Source organism: Octopus sinensis, linkage group LG6 (genome assembly GCF_006345805.1).
Source record: "Octopus sinensis linkage group LG6, ASM634580v1, whole genome shotgun sequence".
Lineage (NCBI taxonomy): Eukaryota > Metazoa > Mollusca > Cephalopoda > Octopoda > Octopodidae > Octopus > Octopus sinensis.
The window spans coordinates 11,204,501-11,230,677 of record NC_043002.1 but is presented as its reverse complement, the minus strand read 5'-3'; the positions used below and the strand labels follow the sequence as shown (position 1 = coordinate 11,230,677).

The following is a 26,177-nucleotide window of genomic DNA, read 5'->3' as shown; positions in this document are numbered from 1 at the left end:
TCCAGCCTACATATGTTTCATTGCAAGTAGAATCTTGGAAGTAGTAATTTCACAACAAGGGGTATGCCACTTTCTGTTCGTCACGCCAAAGGTACCTTAGTCAAATGAAGGTTACATTGTCATGAAGGGGTCCCACGTCATAGTCATCATCATCATCATCATCAGTTTTAATGTCCACTTTTCCATGTGTGCATGGGGTAGATGGAAATCAGCAAGACAGGTGATTGTTACCAGCGTCACCTTACCAGCACTTATGCCTGTACTAGTAGGGTGCCAAGAGCACCATCCGAGAGTGATCGTTGCCAGAGCAGCCAACTGGCTTCCATGCCAGAGGCACGTAAAAGGGAACCATTCGAGTGTGATCATTACCAACATCGCTTTACTGGCACCTGTGTTGGTGGCACGTGTAAAAGATCCGAGTGAGATCATTGCCAGTACCGCCTGACTGGCCCCCATGCAGGTGGCACGCAAAAAGTACCCACTACACTCTCGAAGTGGTTGGCGTTAGGAAGGGCATCCAGCTGTAGAAACTCTGCCAGATCAAGACTGGAGCCTGGTGCAGCCATCTGGTTGCCAGCCCTCAGTCAAAACTGTCCAACCCATGCTAGCATGGAAAGCGGACGTTAAAAGATGATGATGGTGATGGCCAGATATGTTTCCATAGAAGATTGGAAAAGACTGACAATGCCTGTACGACAGCGATCTATCACATGTTGTTACTACAAGGCAACATAAACATGCACACTCATACAACGGGCTTCTTTCAGTTTCCATTGACCACGTTCACTCACAAGGCTCTGGGTGGTCATAAGCTGTTGCTGAAAACATTTGCTCATGGCGTCTCACAGGGGGACTGAACCTGAAGCCATTTGGTTGGAAAGGAAAATTCATAATCAGAGAGAGAGGAGAGAGACAGAGACAGAGAGATAGGCAGAAAGATAGGATAAAGAGAAAGAGAGAGAGGGTGGGACAGATAGATAGGGAGAGGAGACAGAGAGAAAGAGGGGAGAGAGGGATAGAGATAGATACAGTGAGAGAGGGATAGAGAGACAGAGGGATAGATAGAGAAACAGAGTAGGATAGCTTGAGACAGACAGGCAGACAGAGAGGGATAGAGAGAGAGAGGCAAAGATAGAGATAAAGAGAGGGATAGAGAGAGTGATGGACAGATAGAGAGGGGGGACAGACAGAGGGATAGAGAAAGTGAGACAGAGAAAGAGGGATAAATAGATAGATAGAGAGAGAGAGACAGAGGGATAGACAGACAGACAAAGAGATAGATAGAGTGAGTGAGAGAGGGAGAAAGAGAGAGAGAGAGAGGGATCCTTTAAAGGGTAAAAAAACAGAATGAAGACCTCTGCTACTCACCGTGTCAGGTAGAGAGTAGTTCCATCACTTTTGCACATTGTAACTTTGGAATTTCGGTTTCGGTCAGGAATCTCAATGAACTCGGTTCTTCCTTCTTCCCTAAAATTGTATAAACACAAAGTTTATAGTAGTTTATTATTATTATTGTTATTATTATTATTGTTTAGGTCACTGCCTGGAATCGAACTTGGAATCTTGGGGTTAGTAGCCTGCACTCTTAACCACTACACCATGGGTATATGGCGTAGTGGTTAAGAGCGCAGACTACTAACCCCAAGATTCTGAGTTCGATTCCAGGCAGTGACCTAAACAATAATAATAATGATAACAACAATAATAATAATAACAATAATAATAATAATAATAATAATAACAATAATAATAATAATAATAATGACAACATCAAAAAATACCTTAGGAGTGAGAACCCAGGTTCAAAATTTCCCCAAGACACCTGAAGGCTGGAGTGTATATCAGCCGAAATGTTGTGTTAACAACAAACAAGATGAGGACAAATATCCATCAATTGTAAATAATGTACATAATTCCTCATCTTTTAAATACAGAACTGAAATATTAACTGTTTAGCATTCTGATTATTCTGTCATGTTATTCTGAATTAATCTTGTATCATCTTGCAGCTTCGAAATTTCAAAGATGTGATTGTATATTTTTTTAGAATGGCATAGTAGGGTATGTGTGAGAGGTCAGAACTGACTTGTTCAGACATAAAACAAATTGAATATTTGGTCTGGATATGGCTGAGGATGGATGAGGAGAGATGTGTGAAGAAGTGCCACTCCCAAGCAGTTGAAGGAATCCGGGGTAGAGGTAGACCCAGGAAGACATGGGATGAGGTGGTCAATCAAGACCTTCGAACGTCAGGCCTCACAGAGGCAATGACGAAAGACCGAGACCTCTGAAGATATCCTGTGACTGCAAAGACCCGACAAATAACGTGAGTTCATAGCTGTTTCCTGCACCAGCTTCACATAGAAGCCCCAGCCCTTCCAAAGTACCTTGGATCACAGGATGGCCTGCTGTGCTTACCTTGGATCATAGGGCAACCTGCTGTGCTTGAGGAGACCTATTGAGTCAAGTACATCAACATCAAAAAGTCAAATGGAAATTGTAGTTGTGATACCTGTGCTGGTGGCACGTAAAAGGCACCCACAAAACTCAAGGAGTGGTTGGCGTTAGGAAGGGCATCCAGCTGTAGAAACACTGCCAGATCAGACTGGAGCCTGGTGCAGCCTCCTGGCTTCCCAGACCCCGGTCGAACTGTCCAACCCATGGAAAATGGACGTTAAACGATGATGATGATGATGATGGCTGGTTTAAGTGCTAAAGGGTTAAATCACATGTACTAAAAGTAACTGCTTCAACAGGTCAAAAAAAGTCTTGCCTAGGGTTAAACAACAAGAGGGTTATATAATAAGACTTACTCATTGATCTGTAACAAACCAGTGTGTCGCAGGTGTTGCAGTAGCTGATTGGCTGATTCAGAATACATCGATTCAGAGTGAATCTCAGTGAAGGAGATACCGAGTCTCTGTAATCAGACAAAACAACAAGCCCCGAGTTAGGTGAGGTGACTTCTCATTATGATGACAGCTTTGAAATGCAGTAATGTTTTCGCGAATCTAGCATAATATTACTAGCTGGCCTCGTGCCATCAATTACGGCAGCAGGTTGTAGTACTTTATATATAAATAAGGTACAGAATCAGACACATAATCACAGATACAAACATTCACATATTTCCCTTGTACATACACACACATACACACACATATACACACAGAGTTGAAACGCTGTTTGATTTTTCTTTTCAGCATTGAATGTTCATCATCCCATTTCCATTGCACACACACACACAAACATTCACATGACTCCCTTTTACATACACACACAGAGTTGAAATGCTGTTTGAGTTTCCTTTTCAGCATTGAATGTTCACCATCCCACTTCCATTGCACACACACACACACACAAACATTCACATGACTGCTTTTACATACACACACATACTCACGCAGAGCTGAAACGCTGTTTGACTTTCTTTTCCAGCATAGAACTTCCATCATCCCACAACCAAGTTTGCCATCACCCGCTTCCTTCCTTATTCATCTATCAGCCCTTCCTTTTTCATTCACATGTTGTGACAGAGAAAAATACAAGAATATTATCATAGAAGATTATTATAATAGAGCTGTCCACCTATCACACCAATGCATGCACATACAAATACACACATAACTATGAGGGGGTGCTGAAAAGAAAATACAGGAGGATCAACTAATTATGATTCACCTCGTCACCTTACTAGCATCGTTACCACATTGCCTTACTAGCACTTGTGCTGGTGGCACATGAAACATTCGAGCGAGGTCGTTGCCAGTGCCGCTGGACTGGCTCCTGTGCAGGTGGCACGTAAAAAGCACCTTTTGGGCATGGCCATTGCCAGTACCACGAAACTGGCCCTCGTGCCGGTGGCACGTAAAAGCACCCACTACACTCTCAGAGTGGTTGGCGTTAGGAAGGGCATCCAGCTGTAGAAACTCTGGCAGATCAGATTGGAGTCTGGTTTGCCAGCCCTCAGTCAAAATCGTCCAACCCATGCTAGCATGGAAGGCGGATGTTAAATGATGATGATGACGAACATATTCCCTTCTCAAATCCACACATTTGTTTGCAGTGGTCCTTCAGTTTTTCTAATCCAGTGATTCCCAATGTGAGCCCTGCTGGTGGGACCTGGGAAAATGGTGGTGGGGCAAGGTGCTGTAGTTGTCAGGCACGAGGTTCTCATTAAAGTGATTCCCTTCTTTTCTTAATTAAGAACGTACTTCTTTTTTGTACTCAGCACTTAATAAAAGGGTTACAGGTAGATTCTTTTGTATTAAACCAGTAGTTCTCAACAAAGGCCCATATAATATTTTTGGGGTCCACACAAGAGTATATTAAGGGCCCATTAAAAAAAATTATTAAAAGAAACAGCTAGGTTCCCTTCTCTAACATGCTAAATAGTTCAGCCTACACAAGTTTATGTGTGAAAAACAAAATAGGAATTTCGAAAGAAGTTTCTATAAAACTAGTTTTTAAACATAGAATGGCTATGGGGTCCACCAGAATAAAATAGTAATTAAAGGGGTCCATAGATAATAAATGGTTGAGAATCCCTGTATTAATAATTGTCGTAAAATATTCTTTTCTACTCTGGGCACAAAACCCAGAATTTTTAGGGAGGGGACCAGTCAATTAGATGGATCCGATTACGCAACTGGTACTTAATTTATCGACCCCGGAAGGGATGAAAGGCAAAGTCAACCTCAGCAGAATTTGAACTCAGAACGTAACGGCAGACGAAATACCGCTAGATATTTTGCCTGGCATGCTAACATTTCAACTAGCTCACTGCCTATTGTGATAAGATATTAGAAATAAAGTTGTTTTACAATCACTAGTGGGGCATACATATTTATGGAAAGTTATAGTGGAGCCTGGGGTTGGGAATAGGTTGGGAAACACTGTTTTAAGCCCTGTAAAAGAACTCAGAAGGTTGGGCTTCCAGCCAGGCCCTTCGCGATACCCTTAAAGCTAATAACTTTCCAGCACCTCTTTGAAAATGTAACTAATATAATTATTCATCATCATCATCATCATCATCATTTAACGTCCGCTTTCCATGCTAGCTGGGTTTGATGGTTTGACTGGGGTCTGGGAAGCCAGGAGGCTGCACCAGGCTCCAGTCTGATCAAGCAGTATTTCTACAGCTGGATGCCCTTCCTAGTGCCAATCACTCCGTGAGTGTGGTATTCCCTTTAAATATAAATATTATTAAATGTAAAAGCTTCATGCTGTAAGGGGCTCTTAAAGTCAAATCTACTTAAATAAGAATCAAAAATCAAAATCAAAATCAGAATCTCAATCAAATTGAAATCAAAATGGCAATTGTCGTTGTGGCCGATGCGAGTGCTGCCTGCCTGGCTCCCATACTGGTGGCATGCAATAATCACCATTCATGCGTGGGTTGTTGCCAGTGCCACCTGACTGGCACCCCATGCCGGTGGAACATAAAAAGCACCATCTGAATGTAGTCGATGCCAGCCCCACTGCCCCGACTGGCTGCTGTGCCGGTAGCATGTAAAAAGCACCCACTACACTCTCACAGTGGCTGGCATTAGGAAGGGCATCCAGCTGTAGAAACCTTGCCAGATCATATTGGAGTGTGGTGCAGCCTCCTGGCTTGCCAGTCCCCAATTAAACCATCCAATCCATACCAGAATGGAAAGCAGACATTAAATGAAGATGATGACATGGTACCAAAAGTGGGGAATGTAACTTGGAAGTCACCTCTTAAAAATAGATTTAGCCGCAAATCACATATGGTTCCGTAGTTAGTGTACACAATACACTTTCTACTCATCAGTGCAGACATAATCAGAATACATAAAAATGAACATATATACATACCAGGCAAACATGTATATATATATATATATATATATAGAGAGAGAGAGAGAGAGAGAGCTTATGAAAAAAACAAAAGACAAAGACAGGTGGTGTACAAAACAAACATGTATTAGTATAACGCTCAGGAATAGAAAAAGTCTTTTACGTTTCGAGCCTACGCTCTTCTACAGAAAGGGACAGAAAAAACAAGGAGAGAAACAAGGAGAGTAAAAAATGTGTGTAGTAGCTAATCATATATATATGAAGAGAGAGAGAGAGAGAGAGAGAGAGAGAGAGAGAGAGAGAGAGAGAGAGAGAGAGAAAGAGAGAGAGAGAGAGAGAGAGAGAATAACAGATTGTCTTAGTTCCAATAAGGACCTACCTTGTATATTTTCTGATATTCTTTGATGCTTAAGTCTCGAAATCGTTTCCAAAGATCCAGGCTTGTTTCTTCTCCTAGGGAGGAAAATAAATAAACAAATAAATAAATGAAAAATAAAAGCAAAAGGGCTCATCTGGAGTATTTATTTACACAGGCATTCTCAAGTCCATATGACTAAGACTTTGTTTTGCATCTTGGAGGTATTTCTACTGAAAGTATATATATACTGATGAAAGGCATGATGCTGTGGTTTTTGCCTGAGAGAAAATTTCTTCCAAAACATATGCTAAAAACAAATAGCAAGATGAACATTGTCTCAGCAGTGACTTACAAAAGCACACTAGATGCATTTCATCATTTTGGGCCTTGTCGATAATATGTATTTACTAGTTAGATGCCTAGACAAAACCTGCCCCTTCTGATATATAGGAAACAGTGGATAATGCATTCACTGATATTGTGGAAAGCCTGGTGTGCTGAATAAAAAATAAGTTTGGTACACAGTATTTTGGCAACTTTCTGCCATAGTTTCAGGTTGACCAATGCTTAGCAAATAGCGTTTGGTAGACAGAATCAGTGTTGAAGCTCACAATATAAGGTATGGGCATTGCTGTGTGATTAAGTGCTTCCATTCCCAACTGAATGGTTTCAGATTCAGTCCTGCTGTGTCTGAGGTATCTTCTGCTAAGACCCCTGGGCCAGCCAAAACCTTGAGAATGGATTTAGTAGATGGAAACTGAACGAAGACTGTCATGCATATCTCTTATATAAAATCCATTCTGTCTGTCTGTGTCTCCTCGGATCTCGGGCATCCTCCATCCGATTGCGCTCAAATTTGATATGTAGATACCGATGGTATCAGGGCGTGTATAAGTCTTGAAAAAATTACAAAAATCGATTCCAGGCAAGAATGCGATAGATAAAGCCGTTTTTGTCCTGCTTTTCTTTCGTCAACCTGTACATAACTGCACCTTCCATTTTTTCTTGTTTTTGTACTGCTTAAAGGCACGTTTCTTTCCTGCCAAGCTTACTATTTAAACCACGTTTGTGTTCTCCCAGTCAACAGCCTTATCATTACTGGTACTTTAAACTCTTCGGTTGCATATTTGTGTGAATAAAATCGATTTTCTTTGGAATAGGACGAGAACTGGTGCTTTCAACATGATATGGCTGTAAGCAATGTACATGTACACATAGATATATATAGATACCTGCGTGTGTGTGTTTGTGCGCATCCCTTTGTCTTAACACTATACGGTAGTTCTAAATAAAAGTCAGTGTCATACAAACAATATCGTTCCCTTCCTGTCTTCCTTAAAAAAACATGTCTGGCCACAGGGAAATATTACTTTGGATCTCTTCGGTTTGAACGGCAGTTTTTTTAAATAATTTCCACGTAACTAAACACTTTTACACTTCGTATTCTGGTAGAATGTGTTTATAAAACATCTTTTTCTCCTGGCTTTATTGAGAAAATTCTATAGTTTGTAAGATATTTGTTGCTTTTTTTTTCTTCACTTTCTGCAATTTCAACCAATCAATGACGTCTATTGAGGTGAAAACATTCTGTGCCATATGAATATGTCCCTCGTTTAAGAAACAGATTGGGTTAATTTACATTTCTGAAGAAAAAAAGATACCCTTCCCCCCACCCCTAACCTTAACCCTAAAACAGATTGAAATGCAATAGATCGATACTAGGGTCATAATTATGGGTGACAATTTCATATGACACCGCTAGAAAAAAATGCCGTTCAAGCCGAAAAGATCCATTACTTTGCTTGGAAAAAAGTGAAGGCTGGTAACAATAAGATTAAAATCTTCCTCAACAATTTCTGTCTGACCCATGCAAGCATGGCAAAGTGGATATTATAATGACGATGATGATGATATATTGATATCACTGGATCATTGTGTTAACATCTATGTTTTTCATTCATGTACAGGCCACATAGAATTCTTTTCTACTCTAGGCGCAAGGCCCAAAATTTTTGCGGCAGGGTACCAGTCGATTACATTGACCCCCCACTAAGCAACTGGTACTTAATTTATTGACCCTACTACGCAACTGGTACATAATTTATCGACCCCACTATTCAAGTGGTACTTATTTATTAACCCCGAAAGGATGAAAGGCAAAGTTGACCTTGGTGGAATTTGAACTCGGAACATAAAGACAGATGAAATACTGCTAAGCATTTCACCAGGCGTGCTAATGTTTCTGCCAGATCACCGCCTTATAGCCCCCACAAAATTCATTGAGGCAGATTTTTTTATGGACAGATGCCCTCTCACCTGGTAACCCTCCCCTTGTAACCAAAATTCTGTGACATTGGTAGTGGCTTAAAGTTTTGTCCCTTTTGTTCGCGGTAAACCAACTTATCGCATATAGACATTTACATCCATTCCTTAAATACAAAAACCAATTCTTTGAGTCTAAGAACTCAATAGTAAAGAATAATCCAATATTAAAAGAGTAATTTGAAGTTCAAAACAAACAGGATTTTTACCTTTCTCCATTTTTTGGAAGATTTCCCGACTTCGATTATACAGACTCTGGGGTTCTTCAACACGTTTTGTATCAATTTCTTGGGCAGCATCTTTGTTTACTTTCACATACACCTAGGAATGTATACAATGTACACAGTATGTTTTAGTAATTACATACACAGGTATAAAGCAGTGGGATGTGATTCAAAGAAGATTCTGCTGCTATTTCTTGCAAGCAGAGCAACCACATAGAGCCTCTTCATTTGTTGGCACATGCCCATGTGACTTTGTGTAAATGCATGCATTGTGCCAACGGCACGTTAAGCACACCATTCAAGCGTGATCGTTACCCCGTCGCCTTACTAGCACTTGTACTGGTGGCACATGAAACATTCGAGCGAGGTCGTCGCCAGTGCCGCCGGACTGCCTCCTGTGCAGGTGGCACGTAAAAAGCACCATTTGGGCATAGCCGTTGCCAGTACCACCAAACTGGCCCTTGTGCCGGTGGCACATAAAAGCACCCACAACACTCACGGATTGGTTGGCGTTAGGAAGGGCATCCAGCTGTAGAAACTCTGCCAGATCAGATTGGAGTCTGGTTCGCCAGACCTCAGTCAAATCATCCAACCCATGCTAGCATGGAAAGCGGACGTTAAATGATGATGATGATGATACACATGCATGTCTGTGAGTGAGAGAGTGGTATGTGTATGTGTGTGTGTGTGTGTGTGTGTGTGTGCATGAGTGTGTGTGTGTGTGTATAATGTCCTTATAGCATGCTGAAAGCTTCAGTTGTAATGGTCAGGAGACGAGGACTAAAACCAATAGTGCACTGACCTCAAACAAATGATGGAGTGGGTCAGCAAGGAGTTTCGTTTCACAGCCATATTGATGGTAGCCAGCAGCCAGGAGACCTGTAATTACAAAACAAAATGGTATTTATCCAGTTATTAATATCTGATTCAAGGAGGTGTGTGTGTATGAGGGGGGGGGGAACGGAAAATCAAGTATGGATATGTGGGTGGATGGGTGGGTGAGTTTTGAATGAATCTCTCTCTCTCTCTCTCTCTATATATATATATATATACCTATTATTTGTTTAACTTAGAATGTGGTCAAGCTGGAGCACTGCCTTGAGGAATTTTTGTCAAATGAATCAACCCCAGTGCTTTTGTTGAACTGCTAAGTTATAGGGATGTAAACAAACTGATACTGGTTTTCAAGCAGTGGTGAGGAACAAACACAGACAGACACATACACATACATTTTTTGTGAGTTCTCCCTATATATATATAGGGAGAACTCACAAAAAAACAAAAGACGAAGACAGGTGGTGTAGACAACCAACAGATGTATTAGTATAACGCTCAGGAAGTGAAAAAGTCTTAACGTTTCGAGCCTACGCTCTTCCACAGAAAAAACAAGGAGAGAAAACAAAGAACGTGTAGTGGCTATCGATCTATCTGGCGAAAATGTATGTATGTCTATGTGAGTGTGTGTGATGGGCTTCTTTCAGTTTCTGTCTATCAAATCCACTGGCAAAGCTTTGGTTGGCCCATGGCTTTAATAGAAGACACTTGACCAAGGACTGAACCCAGAACCAAATGGTTGGGAAGCAAACTCTTGGCGACACAGCCACATCTGTGCTCATTTATGTGTGTGTATATGTATGTGTGAGAGTATGTGTATGCGTATATATATATGTCATCATCATCATTTAATGTCCGTTTTCCATGCAAGCATAGGCTGATGCACCTTCCTGCTCCTCTATCCCATTCTGTTTTTCATCTGTGCCTTGTACTTTGACCTCATATCTCTCTCTCTTTCCCTTGGGTAAACCAAGTATTCTGTCTTCAGCAAGAAACCTGCTCCTGACCTTCCATGTTACTTTCTTATCTCTCAACAGTATACTCCACTTAGCTGAATAGGGTTTCACCTTGTTGGTACCTGGTGACCCTGTTTGTGCTGCAGTCACGTAAAAAGCACCCCAGTACACTTTGTGAAGTGGTTGGTATTTGAAAGGGTATTTCATCTGTATTTGAAAGGCGGTGAGCTGGCAGAAACGTTAGCACGCCGGGCGAAATGCTTCGCGGTATTTTGTCTGTCGTTTCGTTGTGAGTTCAAATTCCGCTGAGGTCGACTTTGCCTTTCATCCTTTCAGGGTTGATAAATTAAGTACCAGTTACGCACTGGGGTTGATGTAATCGACTTAATACCTATGTCTGTCCTTGTTTGTCCCCTCTGTGTTTAGCCCCTTGTGGGTAATAAAGAAATAGGTATTTGAAAGGGTATCCAGCTGTACAACCCATGCTATAGTAGGCATCGAAACTTGGCATAGTCTCTGGTTCCTTTTTACATGTCAAACCATGCCATCATGGAAGAGCACACATTAAATGAAGTCCCATGCTGGTGGCATGTAAAATGCACCGTTTGAGCATGACCAACACCATTGCTGCTTGACCAGCACCCATGCTGGTGGAATTTAAAAAGCACCATCTGAGTGTAGTTGATGCCAGTGCTGCCTGACTGGTTCCCGTGCCAGTAGAATGTAAAAAGCACCATTCGAGCATGGTCGATGCCAGTGCCGCTTGACTGACACCCGTGATGGTGGCATGTAAAAATTACCATTTGAGTGTCACCAATGCCAGTGCCACCTGACTGGCACTTGTGCTGGTGGAACATAAAAAGCAGCATTCGAGTGTGGTGGATGATAATGAGGATGATGAGGGAGGTGGTGCTGCTGCTGCTGATGATGATGATGATGGTGACTGCGATGTTAGTCATGATAACAATGTTAGTGATGATGATGATGGTGATGATGATGATGATGATACTGGGAAAGAATTTGAGTCATTATGTATACAACACACACAAATTCAAACATTGCTATGTATTCACATATACAAATATACATTCCCTTATATATATATTTGCCAGCCTCGTCTGGCACCTGTGCCGGTGGCACGTAAAAAGCACCCACTACACTCATGGAGTGGTTGGCGTTAGGAAGGACATCCAGCCGTAGAAACATTGCCAGATCAGACTGGGCCTGGTGCAGCCTTCTGGCTTCCCAGACCTCAGTGGAACCATCCAACCCATGCTAGCATGGAAAGTGGATGCTAAATGATGATGATGATATATATATATATATATATATATATATACACACACAATCATACATTCCTTGATACACATAGAAATAGATATGTTCTCTAATACATTCACACATCCATTTCTTATTTACATAACAGCAGCATTATATTTCCCCAAAATTCCATGTCCAGCTTATTTCAAGGGGTACTTACCAAACTGGGTACCCCAGTCACCAAGGTAGTTCAAACGTATCACATTGTATCCAAGTTGTTCATAGAGATTGCTGAAGAAATTTCCAATAATTGTTGATCTCAGGTGACCCACATGGAACGGTTTGGCAATATTTGGAGAGCTATAAAGTTAAAAACAAAAGCACAACAATAGAAAACAAAGAAACAACAACATATAACAATATTCTTTTCTACTCTGGATACAAGGCCCGAAATTTGTGATTTGGGGGGGGGGCAGTCGATTAAATTGACCCCAGTACGCAGCTGGTACTTAATTTATCGACCCCAAAAGGATGAAAGGCAAAGTTGACCTCGGTGGAATTTGAACTCAGAACATAAATACAGATGAAATATCACTAAGTATTTCGCCTGGCGTGCTAATGTTTCTGCCAGCTCACCACCTTTGAAGGAAAGATAACATGAAAATATTCTTTTCTACTCGAGGCACAAATCACGAAATTTTGGGGAAGGGGGCCAGTCGATTAGATTGAGTCACTGATCTTGAAAAAGTGTAAACAAGCAATAATAAATCTCTGAACAAGGTATAAACAGTAGCTGCACGACAATGTGAAGTATATTTGCCACTTAAATGTGGCTAACCACTAAGGGTGGATGCTACTGTAGCTTGTAGCCCCAGGAGAACATCTTCTCCAGCTGGCTATTGACACACTTTCTGTGCCCTATCAGTATTTGCAAAGGGAAGCCATCCTTCCCATCGTCAACCTGGGGTGATACGCACGGACCCGAGTTTCTGAATCAGCGCACAATCACTGTTGCATATTTTAGCCATAATACCTAGAAAAAAACATACAGAGACATCCCAAAGGTATTGTTTGGGTTTTAATATACCAAGGTAAGTATCTTTAAGAGGTAAGTAAGATAAGATAGTAAGATAATAGCCTATTATCGTTACGATAGTAACGAGGAATATTAGAAATATGAGTCATAACACCTCAAAAAATGATACAGGGACCACACCAAAGTTATTGATTGAGGGTGTATGCTTACGATGGTATATTACTAAACTCTCTGGTCTGAGTTCGGGTGAGTGAGCCTTGTGTCTATAGCGCTGAGGTACAATTTTTTTCAGCCAGATTTTTGACCTTATTCCAAGCCTCACCAGTTCTTCCTTCCAACTTCTTCAGATTCTAGATGTCAAGACAAAGATGGCCAGGGTGGCGCTTACGACACTCTGTTACTCAAAGCCTCAAATAAACAACTTACCTGTATTCTATCACGACTGTCTGCTTCTCTGTTTGGTCGTTTGTCTGATGAAGATGACTGGTAAAGCCATACTTACTACCCTCCTTATATACACTGGACAATATCACCTGAAAGCAGAAAGAAAACAGCCCATCCGTGACCAATCCACTGATCGTTGTCAACATGGAAAACACATGTTAATGTTGATGATGATGATGATGTATATATCGTTGGTATTATGCAAAAGTGTCGTAAGTCCAAAATGTTGCATTTTCAGAAAACGAAAAAAATAGTTTCATCATTCCATAGCAAAACCCTTGTACTACACTTTAACAATTTTTTATATCTTGGAGAGCATCTGAAGCAGCTGGAGATACGATAGTTTGACCAAAAGAACCAGCTATTGTAAGCAAAAATAAATATTGAAAAACAATGCATTTGACCAAGTTTGGACATACAACAGTTTAACACAATAGCAATAATTATATATATATATATATATATGATGCCAGCGCCGCCTCCACTGGCTTCCGTGCCGGTGGCACGTAAAATACACCAATCGGACCGTACAACAGGCACCCATGCCAACCCCTTGCTTGCGAAGACATGTTGGGGCAAGTGAAATCGAAATCGAATTGAACCAGCCAGGATCCCTGGTCTGGTGGTACGTAAAAAGCACCATCCGACTCGTCCGATGCCAGCACCGCCTCGTCTGGCTTCCGTGCCGGTGGCACATAAAATACACCAATCCGACCGTGGCCGTTGCCAGCCTTGCCTGGCACCTGTGCAGGTGGCACGTAAAAAGCACCCACTACACTCATGGAGTGGTTGGCGTTAGGAAGGGCATCCAGCTGTAGAAACACTGCCAGATAAGACTGGAGCCTGGTGCAGCCTTCTGGCTTCCCAGATCCCCGGTCGAACCGTCCAACCCATGCTAGCATGGAGAACGGATGTTAAACGATGATGATGATGATGATATATGTATATATATATGTATATATATATGTATATATATATATATATATGTATATATATAACGTGGCCGTTGCCAGCCTCCGGTGACACGTAAAAAGCACCCACTACACTCACGGAGTGGTTGGCGTTAGGAAGGGCATCCATCTGTAGAAACACAGCCAGATCAGACTGGAGCCTGGTCCAGCCTCCTGGCTTCCCAGACCCCGGTCGAACCGTCCAACCCATGCTAGCATGGAAAACAGACGTTAAACGATGATGATAATGAATGTAAACAAACAAACGAAGTTTGCTTTAGAAGCGTTGAGATGTCTTAGAAAGTTAAAGAAATGATTTTAAATTCTCAAACGCAGGATAATGCTAATAATATAAGCCTGAACAGGATAAGATACCCCTATTTTGCAGAAAAAAGAGTTGGTGGCCGGCTATGAGACGCGAACTCACATCTCCGTGGTTACGCATCGCGGTGCTCTGAGCCATTAAGCCAAACTGCCCACACCACAAATTCTTCTGCAAATTTAAGATATATAGAAATCTCGCTTTATGAGATGCTATCATATGTTAAATTCAAATTACAATGAACATAAACAAATAAACGGAGTTTGCTTTAGAAGTTTTGAGATGTCTTTGAAAGTTAAAGAAGTGATTTTAAATTCTTGAACGGAGGATAATACTAATGATATAGCCTGAACAGGATAAGCTACCCCTATTTTGCAGAAAAAAGTGTTGGCGGCCAGCAAGGATAAGATCGTTATTTAAAATACTGATCATATGTAGCAACACCAAATGGCGGTGCCCCAGCATGGCCACAGCTCGTGAGCTGAAACTAGATAAGATAAAGATAAGATAAGATAAGATAAAGATATCAAGTGGCCAGCATGGGAATAAAAACCTTATAGGTAATAATTATTGTTAAAATTATAATTAAGGGTATCTAAAAGATACCAGCATACTAGAGATAGCAGCCATAACTTTTGGATAATTTTTATGCTAGTTTATTTGTCTGTTTGTCTTTTCTCCCGGTGCTGTATGAATACTTGATGTGGTTTTATAGTCAAGATTTGACTGCTATCTCTAGCATCTTTTAGATACCCTTAATTATAATTTTATATATATCATCATTATCATTGTTTAACGTCCGTTTTCCGGGCTAGCACGGGTTGAACGGTTCGACTGGGGTCTGGGAAATATATATATAAATATATATAAATATATATATATATACATATATATAACAGAAAGCACCCAGTGTTAAGCCAATAAATTCAAATAGAATTAATATCCAGGCTAATTCCTCATGTATGACAAGTAAACCCAAATAGCGCTTAGAAGAATTTCAAGAAATCCGGAGCAACTGACAAAATGAACAGGAATGGAAAAAATCTCATCTTTATTTGATAATTACACCGCTGTGTGGTAAGTAGCTTGCTAACCAACCACATGGTTCAGGGTTCAGTCCCAATGCGTGGCACCTTGGGCAAGTGTCTTCTACTATAGCCCCGGGCTGACCAATGCCTTGTGAGTGGATTTGGTAGACGGAAACTGAAAGAAGCCCGTCGTATATATGTATATATATATATGTGTGTGTGTGTGTTTGTGTGTCTGTGTTTGTCCCCCTAGCATTGCTTGACAACCGATGCTGGCTTGTTTATGTCCCCGTCACTTAGCGGTTCGGCAAAAGAGACCGATAGAATAAGTACTGGGCTTACAAAGAATAAGTCCTTGGGTCTAGTTGCTCGACTAAAGGCGGTGCTCCAGCATGGCCGCAGTCAAATGACTGAAACAAGTAAAAGAGTAAAAAGAGTATACACTAAGGATGATCATTTCTACTGTGTTAGCATGTTTAGATATAGGAAAAAAAATACAATATATAAATGACAGGCTTCTGTCAGTTTCCATCTACTAAGTCTACATGCAAGGGTTTGGTTTGACTGGAACAATAGCAGAAGATACTTCTGCCAGTGCAGCATAACCAGCCCATTTAACCCTTTCGTTACTTACCTGGCTGAAACCGGCTCTGGCTCTGAGAACAAATGTCTTGTTTTCATAAGTTTTGAATAAAAATCTTCCACCAAATCTTAGTCACAATTTATGTTCCCAACACTAGCTGAGTGATAACTAAGTTATTTTACTAAATTCTTTGTTATATTTAAAATTAATTGAAACAAAAACAAAGCACCTCAAGATAAATACAATAACAAAAGGGTTAAGAGCACTCTTCAATCATTGGGCAATAAACTGTGCTTGCAAACACCTGTTGAGGCAAGTGAAGTAATTGTCGTGGCCGATGACAGTACTGCCTAATTGGCACCTGTGCCAGTGGCACGTAAAAAGCACCATTTGAGTGTAGTTGATGCCACCTGACTGGCAGGTGGCATGTAAAAAGCACCATTTGAACAAGATCGTTGCCAGTGCTGCCTGACTGGCTCCCGTGCCCGTAGCACGTAAAAAGCACCATTCGAGTGTGGTTGATGGCAGTGTCAGCTGACTGGCTCTCATGCTGGTGGCATGTAAAAAGCACGCGCTACACTCTCAGAGTGGGTTGGCGTTAGGAAGAGCATCCAGCAGTAGAAAAAATTTTGCCAGATCAGACTGGAGCCTGGTGCCGCCTTCTGGCTCACCAGCCCTCAGTCAAACCGTCCAACCTATGCCAGCATGAAAAGCAGACGTTAAATGATGATGATGACTTACCCAAGGTGCCACAGGTGCCCAAGGTGGTAAGATGCAAATTCTTGCCACAAAGCCAAGTCTGTGCCTCTGCACGTTTTTGCCAATGTAAATAAACAAAAAAGTGTAGAACATAACCCACCCACCAAAAATGCAATTCAATAAAAATCCAAACTAACCTCTGTAATATTGGTTGGATCAAATGTGAAATTGAAGAATTTACCATTGAAGGTGATTCCGAGTTCTTTAAAAGACGTATCCTAAAAGAAGAGGCAAAAACATTTAAAAGAGGAAACAATGTTATTTATATTTATTTCATGTTGGGAATATATAAAGAATAGCACCATTAGTTGCAGCTTTCTAACAAGGGAGTATCAGCACTTTAGTACAGAACAAACATTGCAAAGAGCCCCAGTGTCTTTTATTATACACTTATTTCGGACACTGGACTGTGCCTATGCTGGGGCACCACCTCAAAGGGTTCAGCCAAATAAATTGACCCCGGTTCTTATTCATTAAGTTGGACACTTATTCTAATGGGCTCATTATGTTACATGGATGTAAAGCAACCAACATAGGTTGTCAAGCAGTGATAGAAAACAGACATAACACAAAGACACACATGCATGTACTTTTCTATTCTAGGCACAAGGCTCAAAATTTTGGGGGAGGAGGAGGGCAGTCGATTTGAACGACCCAGTATGCAACTAGTACTTAATTTATTGACCTCCTAAGAATGAAAGGTAAACTCGACCTCAGCAGAATTCGAACCCAGAACGTAAAGACAGATGAAATACCGCTAAGCATTTTGTCGAGAATGCTAACATCTCTGCCAGTTTGCCGCCTTGCACACAGGATATATAGATATATATACAAGGTATATATATAATCATCATCATCGTTTAGCATCCGCTTTCCATGCTGGCATGGGTTGGACGGTTCAAAGGGGATCTGGGAAGCCAGAAGGCTGCACCAGGCCCAGTCTGAACTGGCAGTGTTTCTACAGCTGGATTCCCTTCCTAATGCCAACCACTCCATGAGTGTAGTGGGTGCTTTTTATGTGCCAGACGAGGCTGGCAAATGGCCACGATCGGACGGTGCTTTTTACGTGCCACCGGCACAGAGGCCAGGCGAGGCTGGCAATATAATATATAATATATATAATATACATATATATATATATGTAAAACATTTAATGTAAATAGCTAAATTAATAATACACACTTTGAATAAATAAACTTATGGTGCAAAATCTTGAAGAAATTTTTAAAGAGAATTTTGAAAACTATTATAGAATTAAAAAAAAACATTGTTATCATAAAAAAAGTCAACCTAAAAAACAACAAACCATGAGAAACTATAAAATATTACCTGAAATAAGCAGTCTTTTACTTGCTCAGCCAATTTATGGTTGGGATCAGAATCGTCCTTCAGAAAGTTATTCAGGTGTTGAGAATTAACCAAGAACTGACCAGATTCAAGACTAAGAGGTAAGTAATGAAATGAAATCAAAGACACCTTTTCTAATTAATTAATTAAAAGTAAACAAGAATAAAACAAACAAAAGAAAAATGGAAATATGAATTTAAAATGCAAAAATATAAAAGAAAATGTAAAATTTAGTTGTAAAAATGTGTAAGAGAAGGCAAGGTTGTGTGCTCAAGAAGTTGGGTTCTCAACCACATGGTTTCAAGTTCAATCCCAATTTGGGCATGCACCTTCTACTATAGCTCTGGGCCAACCAAAGCCTTAGGAGTTGATTTGGTAGACAGAAGCCCATTGTATGTGTGTGTGTTATATATATATATATATATACATGTGTGTGTGTGTATATATATAGGTGAAGGAGTGGCTGTGTGGTAAGAAGCTTGCTTATCAATGACATGGCTCTGGGTTCAGTCCCACTGTGTGGCACCTTGGGCAAGTATCTTCTACTATAGCTCCAGGCCGACCAAAGCCTTGTGAGTAGATTTGGTAGACGGAAGCTGAAAGAAGCCTGCCGTATATATATATATATATATGTATGCGTGTGTATATGTTTGTCCTCCCAAAATCGCTTGACATTATATACTGGTGTGTTTACATCCCTGTAACTTAGTGGTCCAGCAAACGAGACCGATAGAATAAATACCAGGCTTACAAAAGAATAAGTCCTAGGGTCGATTTGTTCGACTAAAGGCAGTGCTCCAGCATGGCCACAGTCAAATGACTGAAACAAATAAAAGAATATATACAAACACGTGTGTTTGAAAAGGTTAATTGAAAGTGTTCAAACACTAGGAGAAAATAATTATTCCCAAAAAAAGGTTGGTAGCATCCTGATAACAGAGTAAGTAACATTTAAAAAATATAAAAAACAATAATAATAATAATAATAAAAATCTCCTTTACACTTCAAAACTGTATTAAGTAATTCTCAGACTTTCAAATGTATACAGAGTTATACAAAAAGAATGAATCGATTTCATTATGCAATATTTTAATAAGGAAAAGCAACAGAGAACTCCAGCTAAGTCACAAGTATTTACTCCCAATCAACTTTTATTTCCTGTCTTACAAGTGTTCAATGTGGCCACCACCTGCAACACAGGAAACATCAATGCGATAAGAGAATTCCTCCCAGACACATATCAGCAGATTTGCATGACTGCATTTTTCAACAAGATGGAGCACCGCTCCATTGGCACCCGATGGTTTGGGCTTTTTTAAAGGAAAAAGTGTCCCAGTGATGGACTGGTTAGGAAGGGGCCCAAGACATTGGTGTTTGTGCTTGGCCTACGAGATCCCCAGACCTCAGTATGTGTGATTTTTTTCTTGTGGGGATATGGTCGTGTTTATGTTCCCCTGCCACTCACTAACCTCGATAACCTTAAATATCAAATAAGAATACCGATCAACTCAGTGGATTGTGATATGGTGATGTGCATCTAGGAGGAATTCTCTTATCGCATTGATGTTGGCTGCACTGCAGGTGGTGGCCACATCAAACACTTGTAAGACAGAAAATAAAAGTTGTTTGTGAGTAAATACTTGTGATTTAGCTGGAGTTTTCTATTGCTTTTCATTATTAAAATATCGCCTAATGAAATCGGCGCATTCTTTTTGAATACCCCTGTATATATAATATATATATATGTATATATATATATATATATATATATATATATATATATATATATATGTATATATATATATATATATATATAATATATATATATATATATATATAGTTAGGGTGAATAAGGTATTTCAGGATATACCTTTTTGGGGTCATTGCTACATTTTTGCTAACTCTGTATAATCTTTGTTTCAGAAAGCAATAATGTCAGACCCTCACCTTACTCAAGAAATGAAAAGGGATGCTGTTATTGTGGTTATAAAAGCTGGGCATAGCGATTTAGAAATATCAAGATTTTTAGAAGTTGCCAGATCTTTCATCTACAAAGTTTGTAAGGAGCTAGAGACAGAAGATGGAAATGTATCACCAGTATCAAAGCATTCTAAACACTCTGAAATCATCAGAACACTTGAATTTATCCAGCAAGTTCAACAAACCATTGAACTGTTCAACCCCAGGAAGTCCATGAGGTCAACTTTTTCTTCTCTCTTACTAATTCCGTTTTTATATCTTTTGAGGATTTCTCCAGGTGTTGCAGTAAGGTGTTATTTATTGTCTTCACCTATCATTTCAAATTACATTTGTTTACTTTTGTACGTTCACCCTGTATTATTTTGTTCACTTGAGCCCTAAATCTACACAAATCTTGCGGGTGCTGCCAATATGCGAAGTTCCCAGTCTTATCGTCAAAGGAACGTAACTGGGTATTAGTATTTTTGTTCAATAACTGAGGAAGGATTAGGGTCCTTGTGTCTGTCCTACATGTACGTTTTGTAGTATTTAATGCATTTTATCATATATATATATATATATATATATTTATAAATACTTCAGCAAAATTTAGATTCAGATGAATATGGTACTTAAGTCAAAGGCACCAGAATTTTGTATGATATTATCCATATAAATCAAATGGGGTGATTATAATCAAAATAAGCAACAAGTATATCCGAGGTAGAGTGGTACAATCGTTTCATGTTACTTCATTTTATTAAATACTGTAAGTATTACATCAGTTTTAAAATGTCGAGCAATCTTCAGCCACTTATAGAAATTTTCCAATCAAACGGACAATGCACATTCTTATCTCTATTTCGTTTGCCAACATTATAAAGAGGGTAGATATATAGACAGAGAGGTTGATTTCATTCCTAAGAACACGATAGTATTAAATATATATATATTGGCGTTAGGAAGGGCATCCAGCTGTAGAAACACTGCCAGATCTGACTGGCCTGGTGCAGCCTTCGAGCTTGCCAGACCCCAGTTGAACCGTCCAACCCATGCTAGCATGGAAAGCAGACGTTAAACGATGATGATGATATATATATGATAGACTTCAACACAATTTGCACCTACCAAATGCACCCACAAGGCTTTGGTCAGCTTAGGGCTATAGTAGAAGACATTTTCCCAAGGTGCCATGCAGTGGGACTGAACCCAAAATGACATGGTTGGAAAGCAGGCTTCTTAACCACACAGCCATGCTTTTACCAGTCTGGTTTCTGTTAGAACATAATTTACAGCAAAAACTTACGTATGATGTTTTGATATTTTCTTCACTTTGACCAACGAAGCTAATTTCTCTATAGAATTGGTTTCTTGTGATTTCGGCAGCAAGCCTGACTGACTAAAAGACTGGAACAACTGAAGGAATCAAGAAATGCAAAAAACAGGATCATGTTCAATAGATGATAATCAATAAAATAATTAGTTGGCTGGTAATTAGTTATAACATTTTATCACACATTTTTATTCTGTTCTTCTTTCTTCCATTTTTCTCTTCTTTCCCTCGTTATGTCACTCACTTTTCTCTCACTCTCTCCTCCAAACTATCTCTCTCTCTCCATCCATCCACACACACATATATAGGTGTGGCTGTGGTTAGGGATGTTTACTCTCCAACCAGATAATTACAAGTTCAGTCCGAATGTGTGGTCTTCAAATATACATCTGGGTCAACCAAAACTTTGTGAGTGGATTTGGTAGATGGAAACTTATACAAGCCTGCAGTATATACATACCTATATATGTGTATATATAATATATATATATATATATATATATATATATATATATATATATATATCCCTCTCTCTCTTTCGGAGAGGCACTGAGCAGCTATACGCACACATACACACACGGCAGTAACTTCCACCTACCGAATTCAATCGCAAAGCTCCGGTCGGCTCGGGGCTATAGTGGAAGACACGTACCCAAAGTGCCACGCAGTGGGACTGAACCCGAAACCATGTAGCTAGGAAGCAAGCTCCCTATATATATATCTATATATATATATATAAATCATCATGGTTTAAAGTCCGCTTTCCATGCTGGCATGAATTGGACAATTTGACTGTGGGCTGGTGAACCAGATGGCTGCACTAGGCTCCAATCTTAATCTGGCAGAGTTTCTACAGCTGGATGCCCTTCCTAATGCCAACCACTCCGAGAGTGTAGTGGGTGCTTTTACATGCCACTGGCACGAGGGCCAGTCAGACGATACTATATATATATACTTGAGAGTAACCGGTTGAAATTGCAAAGACAATCTGGTACTTGACTGAAGACTGAAAGCTCCGAACGACCCGTCCTTGGTTTTTCCTGTCCTTTTTTGTATCATCTAACTGTCCGAATGTTTTGTTATTACCCGTTATGGTCTTCTCCCTTTTTTTTTTGTTTTGTTTACTCATCTACTTTTTCAGTCATTTGACTGTGGCCATGCTGTAGCACCGCCTTTTGTAGAAGATAAAAATTTCAGTTGTCAGTACCTTATATCCAAAAATGAAATCGTGCTTACAGTGATTTATAAGACTTGGATGGGATACGTGTTTATATTAAAAATTCAAACTATAAAAAATAATAATAACAATAATAGGAGTGGCTGTGTGGTAAGTAGCTTGCTAACCAACCACATGGTTCCGGGTTCAGTCCCACTGCATGGCATCTTGGGCAAGTGTCTTCTGCTATAGCCACGGGCCGACCAATGCCTTGTGAGTGGATTTGGTAGACGGAAACTGAAAGAAGCCTGTCGTATATATGTATGTGTGTGTGTGTTTGTGTGTCTGTGTTTGTCCCCTCCCCAACATCGCTTGACAACCGATGCTGGTGTGTTTACGACCCCGTCACTTAGCGATTCGGCAAAAGAGACCGATAGAATAAGTACTGGGCTTACAAAGAATAAGTCCCGGGGTCGATTTGCTCGACTAAAGGCGGTGCTCCAGTATGGCCGCAGTCAAATGACTGAAACAAGTAAAAGAGTAAAGAGTAAAGAGTATATAAATGAAGTAAATGAAGATATAAGAACATGAAAAGCGTACATGCATTCCAGGGAGAATAAAAAGAGTTCAGTAACATGAGGAGCCAGTCAGGCGGCACTGGCATCAGCCACGTTCGGATGGTGCTTTTTACGTGCCACTGACACAGAGGCATGTAATATATATGTATGTGCATGTATATATATATGTATGTGTGTGTATATATATGTATGTTGCTTGAAAACCGATGCTGGTGTGTTTACGTCTCCGTAACTTAGCTGTTCAGCAAAAAGGGTCTGATAGAGTAAGTATCATTAGTATCAGACATTCGTCTTCTTATTCCAAGTTCCAAAGTGCGATAACTCAACCCATTAAACAGAACGAGGGTTACAAATAACACCGAGGTCGACTTTGCCTTTCGTTCTTTCGAGACCAGTCAAGTACTGGGGGGTCGATGTAATCGACTTCCTTTTCCCCCTCAAAAACTATTGATCCCGTGACAAAATTCGTAACCATTATTGTACTTGTCAGATACTTAACGTCAGCGTTAATTTCGTGGATCCACTGAAGCCATGCTTTCATAAACGTATATTGAAACAATAACAAATCAAATAGTTACTATATGAAACCAAACAAAAAGACTGATAAAAAGCGTTCAGAACAAAAAGCAAAATTATTCGTAAAAAAAAATGTGACCATTTATTTATGTTAGTGTAGTAAATATATAGTTCTTAAATTTATTCTTCTTCTCTGTAAGAATTCTTCTAATAATATACACGCAGTCATATCAATACTTGATACTGAACATATATTCTCACTACATAAATGTTGAATGAAGTAATCTATGCAAGAAAGTTCAATAGTTTTCGGATATTTTTCTCTTACTTATCATTCCATTGATATGTAGGCTACATTATAGGAAAGCAAATAGATCCAGAATTTGACTGGATCGAAGAAAGGTAAAGCTGATTTCAGTGGGAATCGAAATAAGGATTTAAAGGGCAGGGAAAGCATTTGTGCGATGCTCTATCGAATCCGCCTATCTATCAACTCACGAAGTTTTACTGAAAGGATACCCAGTTTCCGATCTTAATAAGGACTCCTTGTTAACTATTCAGAGCGATTTACAGGCAAGGTATCATACACACACACACATTCCTATTAAGTGTGAATTGTCATTATTTTCTTTAAAAACGTTGCTTTAAAAGTAATATAACTTCTCTACCATTACTATGGTTACTACTTCCATTGCTATTATACAATAATAAATTATTATTACAGCTTCTACAAATAGTACTATTGGTACTTCTACGAAAGTTTTATTCGTAACAGACGAAAAGGTCATTTGTCAGGAAATCACAAAATAATAAGATGGAAGGAAATCAATAATGAAATGTTAAGACTTTTAGCGTCAGTTCCAAGTAAATGGGATTTGAGATTCGAAATTCAATATAGAAAGCGGTCAAGGTAAATGCTCGTCCATAATCATATTAGATAATAAAGTATGGAATAAACCTGAGAGATTCATAGAAGAAAAAACGAGAAGCAGTGTATTTAGTCTATTATTCAAGGGTAATTAGTAATACGAGTAAACGGAAAAGAATCCAACAGGAATCGAAACTGGTTCGCAGCCTGTGTTTGTTGAGGACTTAACCCTACACCAAACAACAAAGGACGCGAGCCATCGAGGGTAATTCCTATGTGGTTGCTTAATTTGCATGAAATGACAGCCAAAACATCCTTTAGATCATACTTGTCTATAAATAAAAGAAGACACATTGGATAATGTTGTCCGAGATACATAGAGACATAAAGCGAATGTTACAGCTGATCATAGGTTTTTTTTCTGTTGCAAAGTTGACCTTGGGCTAAACAACTTTAAAACACCGTCCAATTCATTTGAAGATGAGTTGCAGAAAAATAAGGTATGGAATTTATTATAAAAGGAATAAAGACGATGTAATATCTTCACTATTTTGCTTTCTCAAAGTCATTAACAACGAATACAATAAACAATGTTTACAACCGAGGAACGAAAGCAGGTCACGGTTTCCGCAACGGACCCCAACATATTACAAACAATAATAATAATAACTCCTTTTTAATTTCAGTAAAAGGCCAGTATTTTTGAGAGGAGGAGGATGTCGGTCACATCGACCCAATGTTCAAATCATATGTTATTTTATCGACCCTGAGAGAATGAAAGGCAAAGTCGACCAAAGCGGTATTTGAACTAAGAACATAAAGAGTCGAAAGAAATGCCGCGAAGCATTTGGTCCACTGAATAATATTTCCACTTGTCAGCACATGGTTTTGATCTGTTATTTTTAAGAAAACATAAGAACTTACTTTAGATGCGATTTTACGTCGGAAGTGTCCAGCCATGCTCAACGTAAACCTCTAATTAAGTGATGTTGTTTGAAGAAGAAGCACATGTCACGGCGGCGATTTAATTAACTCACCGGCTGGAGTGTAAGGGAGATAACTCACAATTCCATAACCTTCAGATTTGAGATATTTTGGTGGACCGAGGGAAGAATTCCAGTTGTACAATACTTTACGTTACCTTCCGGCAGTCATCATCATCACTCCATAATCTGCTGCTACTGCTGCTGTTGTTGTTGAGCGAACGGTCTTCGTCCCAGAGCTCGCAAGATAGGAGAAGTCCGAAACGTGGTCCTTTGCTATTCGTAAGACCCGCAGAAGTGAAAGCAGGTCAACCCCCGACACCGAGAGCATCGACGGATGGATGAATGCGCATCCAGGCTCAGCGGTTGCGTAGGAAGTCGGAGACAAGAAACAGGAAGAAAGAGTGAGAGAAAGTTGGAGCGAAAGAGTACAACAGGGGTCACCACCACCCCCTGTACTTATTTAATCGACCCCGAAAGGATGAGAGGCAAAGTCGACCTCGACGAAATTTGAACTCAGGACGTAACGGCAGACGA

At 39.9% G+C, this 26,177-nt stretch overlaps 1 protein-coding gene across 3 annotated transcripts in view; it reads right to left on the bottom strand.

Annotated features, from left to right (window-relative positions):
• LOC115213381 (probable arginine--tRNA ligase, mitochondrial) overlaps window positions 1-25,741 on the bottom strand; it is a 46,093-nt gene extending 20,352 nt beyond the window's left edge. For all 3 annotated transcript variants that reach the window (XR_004999569.1, XR_004999570.1, XM_029782325.2), the window contains exons 1-11: window positions 25,582-25,741; window positions 21,513-21,622; window positions 18,229-18,340; window positions 17,037-17,117; window positions 13,240-13,346; window positions 11,998-12,137; window positions 9,530-9,606; window positions 8,713-8,824; window positions 6,203-6,276; window positions 2,814-2,920; window positions 1,369-1,467 (exon numbers count right to left, since the gene is read on the bottom strand). Coding sequence is in view for 1 of the 3 variants with exons in the window: in XM_029782325.2 (XP_029638185.1) it covers window positions 1,369-1,467; window positions 2,814-2,920; window positions 6,203-6,276; window positions 8,713-8,824; window positions 9,530-9,606; window positions 11,998-12,137; window positions 13,240-13,346; window positions 17,037-17,117; window positions 18,229-18,340; window positions 21,513-21,622; window positions 25,582-25,617 (1,055 nt within the window). In the remaining 2 variants the exon portion in view is untranslated. The remainder of the gene's footprint in view (window positions 1-1,368; window positions 1,468-2,813; window positions 2,921-6,202; window positions 6,277-8,712; window positions 8,825-9,529; window positions 9,607-11,997; window positions 12,138-13,239; window positions 13,347-17,036; window positions 17,118-18,228; window positions 18,341-21,512; window positions 21,623-25,581) is intronic.
• Between the last annotated feature and the right edge of the window lie 436 nt (window positions 25,742-26,177).